The sequence below is a fragment of the Gossypium hirsutum genome, chromosome A10, assembly GCF_007990345.1.
Source record: "Gossypium hirsutum isolate 1008001.06 chromosome A10, Gossypium_hirsutum_v2.1, whole genome shotgun sequence".
Classification (NCBI taxonomy): Eukaryota; Viridiplantae; Streptophyta; class Magnoliopsida; order Malvales; family Malvaceae; genus Gossypium; species Gossypium hirsutum.
This window is the reverse complement of record NC_053433.1, coordinates 3,879,147-3,885,020: the sequence shown is the minus strand read 5'-3', so window position 1 is coordinate 3,885,020 and position 5,874 is coordinate 3,879,147. Positions and strand designations below refer to the sequence as shown.

General features: G+C 27.6%; 1 protein-coding gene across 2 annotated transcripts; it reads right to left on the bottom strand.

Annotated features, from left to right (window-relative positions):
* Positions 1-684: 684 nt before the first annotated feature.
* Positions 685-2,684, bottom strand: LOC121203218 (gibberellin 2-beta-dioxygenase). 2 transcript variants are annotated; one of them, XM_041079609.1, is made up of 3 exons: positions 2,011-2,683; positions 1,573-1,921; positions 685-1,134 (listed from the first exon to the last, which is right to left on the bottom strand). In XM_041079609.1, the coding sequence occupies exons 1-3, from the start codon at positions 2,559-2,561 to the stop codon at positions 826-828; spliced, it is 1,209 nt and encodes a 402-aa protein (XP_040935543.1). In that variant the 5' UTR covers positions 2,562-2,683; the 3' UTR covers positions 685-825. The 2 variants fall into 2 exon arrangements, with proteins under 2 accessions (XP_040935543.1, XP_040935542.1); XM_041079608.1 differs by having other exon boundaries at positions 711-1,134; positions 1,573-1,924; positions 2,011-2,684.
* Between the last annotated feature and the right edge of the window lie 3,190 nt (positions 2,685-5,874).

Here is a 5,874-nt window from a genome sequence, read left to right as displayed (position 1 = left end):
TTGTGTCTCTGAAAGAATTCTGCAGTATTCTTTAGCTTTTATAGGTATTCAATATGGAGGAATTTTAGAAATTTTTGGTGAATAAAGATACAAATCTATATTAAAAGAACCTTTAAATCAATTTGAATAAAATCAAATCAAATTGAAAATGAATTTAATTTGGGGTTTAAAAATATTTTTCTTATTTAATATTAATTCGTTAAGTAAAGCTCAATGCCTATTTTTTTAACACGAATTTTCTCTAACACTGACAATATTTTTGTAGTATAACAAAAAAAAATTTAACACCATTAGTATTATACATAATTTGTATAACATTTAATAAATTTAGGTACTAAATTGAACCTAAAGAAAGCTTAAATACCAAATTAAGAAAAAAATATTGAGTTTAGATACCAAATTAGGCCCCCAAAAATTTAAGTACCAAATTAAGAAAAAATGTCAAGTTGAAGTAGGAAACTTTAAAAAATTAATAATTATATCTTAGTTTATGTGGATGATGGGTGAAAATAAGAATATTGGAACTTGATGATTTTTTATATAAAAAAGAAATAATGTGTATTCAATTTTGTACATGAAATAGTAACGTGGTCTATTTTGATAAGTTAAATGTATATGCAATAAATATTTTATTTGGACAACGTCCTTGTTTGTGAATGTGATTTATAAGTGAAATATTATAAAAATAGTCTTGAAATTCCCAAAAGTAAATGGACGAGAATCAAACACATTCAGTACATTAATATAACTTTTTGGGTCACATATAGGATTTCACATAGCTACAACCTATGTCATTTCCACCTATAGAAAGTAGAGTCAACATTTTTATAGCACCTGTTTGACTAAAAATGGAGGAAATTTTATATTCGAATCATTGGCCTGCAGCACCACCAGTTTTTTCTCAAAGAGGCCTAGCCTATAATCACCCAACCTTGATTTGTATGCAGAAGTCTTGTATTCCCACCATGTGAACTCCTCGTACAAGCTCTCTTCTCCTTTCGCCATTAATGAAGCTAAAGGTGCTATCTTTTCACTTAAAGGTGGCCCTCCAAAATAGATCATTGATACCCTTGATCTCATTGATTCTGCCAACACTCTGTGCCTCACACTTCTTAATCTCCCATTTGTCATTACCTAAAAGAATTGATTTATTGAATATTAATTCCTAAATATGATTACATGAAACAATAGAATAAAGTAGGAGACTAGAAAGTGGCAGTGACGCCACATATGAGGCTAAATTAAGGGTATTCTTTTCAAACAAGGCATAAAAGGGAAGACAGAGAGAGCTCATTAAGAATAGTGATAGATATGGAAAGGTAAAATTTTCTTTATATATATGTAAACATCATCCAAAATCCAAACCCAGTTTTGATATTTTCTCTTTCTTTACTAGAAAAAGGAGGTTAAATTTCATTTCAGATCCTCCTACTATACTCAGATTTAACATTTAGTCCTTATACTTTAGTTAATAGGGTGTTAGTGATTTGGACTGAGAATGACACTATAAAAGTAGAGGGACCGAAATAATAATTAGATGAAAGAAGAATGTTGACATTATATAGTGTATACCTGCAAGGCATCACCAACATTGATAAAAAAGGAGGTCTGATCAGGTGGGACTGAAACCCAAGTCTTATCTCTGAGACAGATTTGCAGGCCAGATGTGTTGTTTGATCTTAGGACAGATATTATTTGCGGGTCTGTATGCTCCCCGAACCCTATCAGGTTTCTACCACCCAATGCTTGTAGCTCCGGGCATGGTGGATAGTGGTTTAGCCTGAAACACGAGTCACTCTTCTCGTCTCTCAATAGCCTACTTAACGCATCCCTCGGCTCTATTTTCAGACCATCCGCCAGTAATTCCACCACTTCAAATGTCATTCTCTTCACTGCTTGGATATAGTCGTTCACAGCAGAGCTGCTTCATTACAAAAAAGGAAAAAAGAAAAAAAAGGCAGAATCAGTCCATCTGCAATCTTCTAAAACAGTAAAAAGAGATCATATTACCGAAAAATTTCAGGGGTTTCTCGGAAAACAGTGAGGGATTTGAGGGAAGTGATTTGAGGATTGGTGTTAAGGAGGAGGTATTCAACCCATCCCACATCGCCATTAGAGCCAATTTTCTTGAAACCATAGCCAAAAGGATCAGGAAGGCCGGCTTTGTCTTTGTCAGACTGGGGGAGATTGAAGAACTTGAGAGCTTCAGCTTCTAATCTGGTGAAGAATTCCATTGGAACACCATGATTGACTAGCTTAAAGAAGCCATATTCCTCACAAGCCTTAACTATGAGGTTCTTTGCTTCAGGGTCCCTCAAGTCTACCACAGGGATTCCTTTGAAAACACTGGTGGTAGGCTTGCATGTTTTGATCAAAGAGCAATGGTCTAATGCTGCAGACTGTGAATGCACAACCATGGTTTCTTCTTTTCTTTTGAAAGGAGGAAAGAAAGCAGAGGAAAATAAGGGAAACAGAGACAGATTGAAGAGAAGGGTAATGAAGGGGGGGAAATTGGTGGTATTTAAATACGAAAAATGGGAAGAGCAGATAGCGAAGTGCATGACATAAATAGCATAGAAAAGGAAATGGCAGGGGCGTTACTGACTATACAGTGGAGACATCTGGCCTTGTGTGTATCTTTGGGAATTTATGCTTTCGAGGGAAGCAAATGTGACTCAAAATTTTCTTTTCTGTTTCTTCTTCTTTTATAATATACAAAATCAAAACCATGACCTTTTCGGTAAAAGTATTGCTCACATAGCTACCAATTTCCTTTCTTTTTAGTATATTGAAGAAATTTTCTCTCTTGTTTAAAAAACTCTAATAATTGCTTTTAAGTTTTAACCCAATCCAATTTAATTATTTCTTATAAAATCACCCTAAAATAAATAAAGAAGTTAAAAAAAAATTCTACTTTGCTGATGAATACATACAGGAAAGTCATATGAATGACACACTATCATTTTCATTCATTAGCAAAGTTAACTAACATTAATTAAATGTTGACATATTATTCACATTCATCTCACATTAATAAAGTTAACTAATATTAATTTTTTTCATCTATTTTTAAGTGATTTGATAAGAAATATAAGTTTGATGGTTAAAAATACAAAAAATTAAATAAAAACTAAAATAATTTTTTTATAAAATTTGAAGGTCAAAAAACTCATTATGCCAAACTAATATCATAAAATTTAACTTATTTTAGACAAATTATCATAAATTTTAATTAAATTTATTCATAAAAATTATATTTATTTTTTAACTATCATAAAATCATCATTTTACTTTTTATTTTTAAATGTATGTACCTTTTCCTCAATTATTAAAAAAAAAAAGGTTGAGACCAAAATACAAGATGCAGTTGTACCACATTACATAATGTGGTACTGTCCTTGATTTTACTTTTATAACTATATAAAACAAGTCTTTGAATTTGTAGCTTGTCGGACAACGATTGGTCGTTGCATTTGGTTTATCAAAGGAGCATTCAATGGGGCCGAAGAGTGTGTATATAATTTTAATATTTTAAAAAATGTTGCAAAAGGCTTAAAAAATTATATCTTATTTAATTTTAATTAAAAATTTATTTTTAAAAATATAGAAACAATATGTTCATTTTAGGGCCAGGTTTCAAATGTCTTATGGACTAATTCGAATTTTGAACAAATTAAATTTTGTTTGATCTGACAACAAATAACTTAATTTGAAAATATTTAAATTTAAATATCAATATATTATTTAAATATAATAAAATCAAATATTTAATATTTAACATCATTATTAATATTACGTTACACTTTATAATATCATTGTGTTTTAATTGAGAAAAATGAAAAAAAATTTATTTAGGCCCTTCAAAATTTTTTAAAAAATTATACTTTAGCCACCTTAAAAATGATAAAAATTTGATTTAATCTTTTAAAATTATAAATATATAAATTATTAAAATTATAATTTAGTTTCGGCCCTTAAAAGTTTTTTTTTTCGCTTCGCTCCTAAATGGGCCGTTAGATTTTTAAGGAGAGGTGAGAGGAAAGATGGAAGAAGGAAGAAATAAAAAAGAAAAGCAAATATAAAAGAAATACATATAAATAGAAAATATTTTTTATTTATGTTTTTAATGCCATGTGTCAAGATATCATTGGTTTTTCTTAACGGGAGTAACCTTTGAACTTAAATGTGCAATAGAATAAAACTCTAGGTACCTATTTTGACAAAAAAAAAATAGATACTTAAATAAGAAAAATTTCATAATTTGGGTACACATTTTTCATATAAGCTTAAAACTTGCATAAATTTATTTCATATACAAAAGAAAAATGTGCACTGAGAAACGCAAAATACAAAACTTGTATTAGATATTATAACTATTTACATTTTTATTTGTTTTTGAATAATTACTATAAAGGAAATACAAATAATTTATTTTAGTAAAATGAATGACATTTAAATTGACAGTGTTACTAAATTTGTCATATCAAAATTATAAATCTACAAAAGAATATTAAAATACAAATTTAGAAGGGACTGAAGCATAATTTTACCAAAATTTAAGTAATAATGTAAAGCTTATAAATGAAATTTTGAAGGAATTTGGGGGGGTGATTTGCCTCTGACCACTATGTATTTGATAATTTTTAACATAATAAAAGAATATGCTTAATGATAAATTTGGCTATTAACATTTATATGTTTTGTCAAAATGGTTCTAATTGTATTTTTGAGCTTTTTTTTTTAAATTGCTTTTTTTAACAGATTTGATGAAAGTACCGTTAAAAAAATTAATAGGGATGATGTGAAATATTTTTAATGAAATTTAATTTGTTACTTATGTACCTCAATAAGATAATTACATGTAAAAAAGAATAAAATAAATAAATCATTCATGAAATTAAAAAAATAATTCTTAATTTAAAAAAAATAAACGTAATAATTTAAAAAAAATTTAAATGAATGCATACATTTGTTTACTGAGAGATTTAAAAAAAATTAATAAATCAAATCAAAATATTGAACGTGTGCGTTTATTTTGAAACTTTTTGAAACTTTTTCAGATAATTATGTTCATTTTCTTTAAATTAAGAGTGATTTTTCTAACTTCGTGAATTGTTTATTTACTTTATTATTTTCTATATCTAATTATTTTATTGAGTTGTCTAAGTAATAAATTACATCTCATTAAAAATATTCCACATAATCCCGTTAAATTTTTTAATAGTACTTTCATCAAATTTGTTAAAAAAAGTAATTTGAATTAAAAAAAAAGAAGAAGAACAAAGGTTGATTGCCAAAAAATGCTCAAAAATACAATTAGGGTCATTTTAATAAAATATGTAAATGTTAGTGGTCAAATTTATCATTAAGCCAAAAGAATATAATCTCAACATAACATATATAATTTATTAAGACCCTAACTCCTTCATACATGACTCGTGTCAATTACTTTTTCTTTTTCGTTTTATCTTTATAAGATAAATGGTCAAATTTTCATTTTGATCCTTTTACTATGATCATACTTGAAATTTAATCAATATATATATCAATTTGATTTGATTTAATTATCTACTTTTACAATAATATTGGTAAATCAAATAGTAATTATCCTTGACTAGTTTGGTTAAAAGGTTAATAAGTTTTTCTTTAAAACACTTTTCTAACGTACAAAATCTATCACGGCATGATAAGTTAGAAGGTGTGTTTCAAAGAAAAAATTGTCTCAACATTCTTACCGGAACATTTAAGGGTGTCAGCTGTTTAGATTAACTTGTAATACTTTAAAATTAGATAACTTAAATTATGTCAAATTAAAGTGTAGATATTAAATCTTAAATTTAAACATAGTAAATGGGTTGCAGCTATAATTTAACT

Coding starts and splice junctions, on each gene's coding strand:
- LOC121203218 (XM_041079608.1), bottom strand. CDS start 2,561: ATGCACTTCGCTATCTGCTCTTCCCATTTTTCGTATTTAAATACCACC. Junction 1,925..2,010: donor GAAACCCCTGAAATTTTTCG/GTAATATGATCT, acceptor TTTGTAATGAAG/CAGCTCTGCTGTGAACGACT. Junction 1,135..1,572: donor ATGTTGGTGATGCCTTGCAG/GTATACACTATA, acceptor CAATTCTTTTAG/GTAATGACAAATGGGAGATT.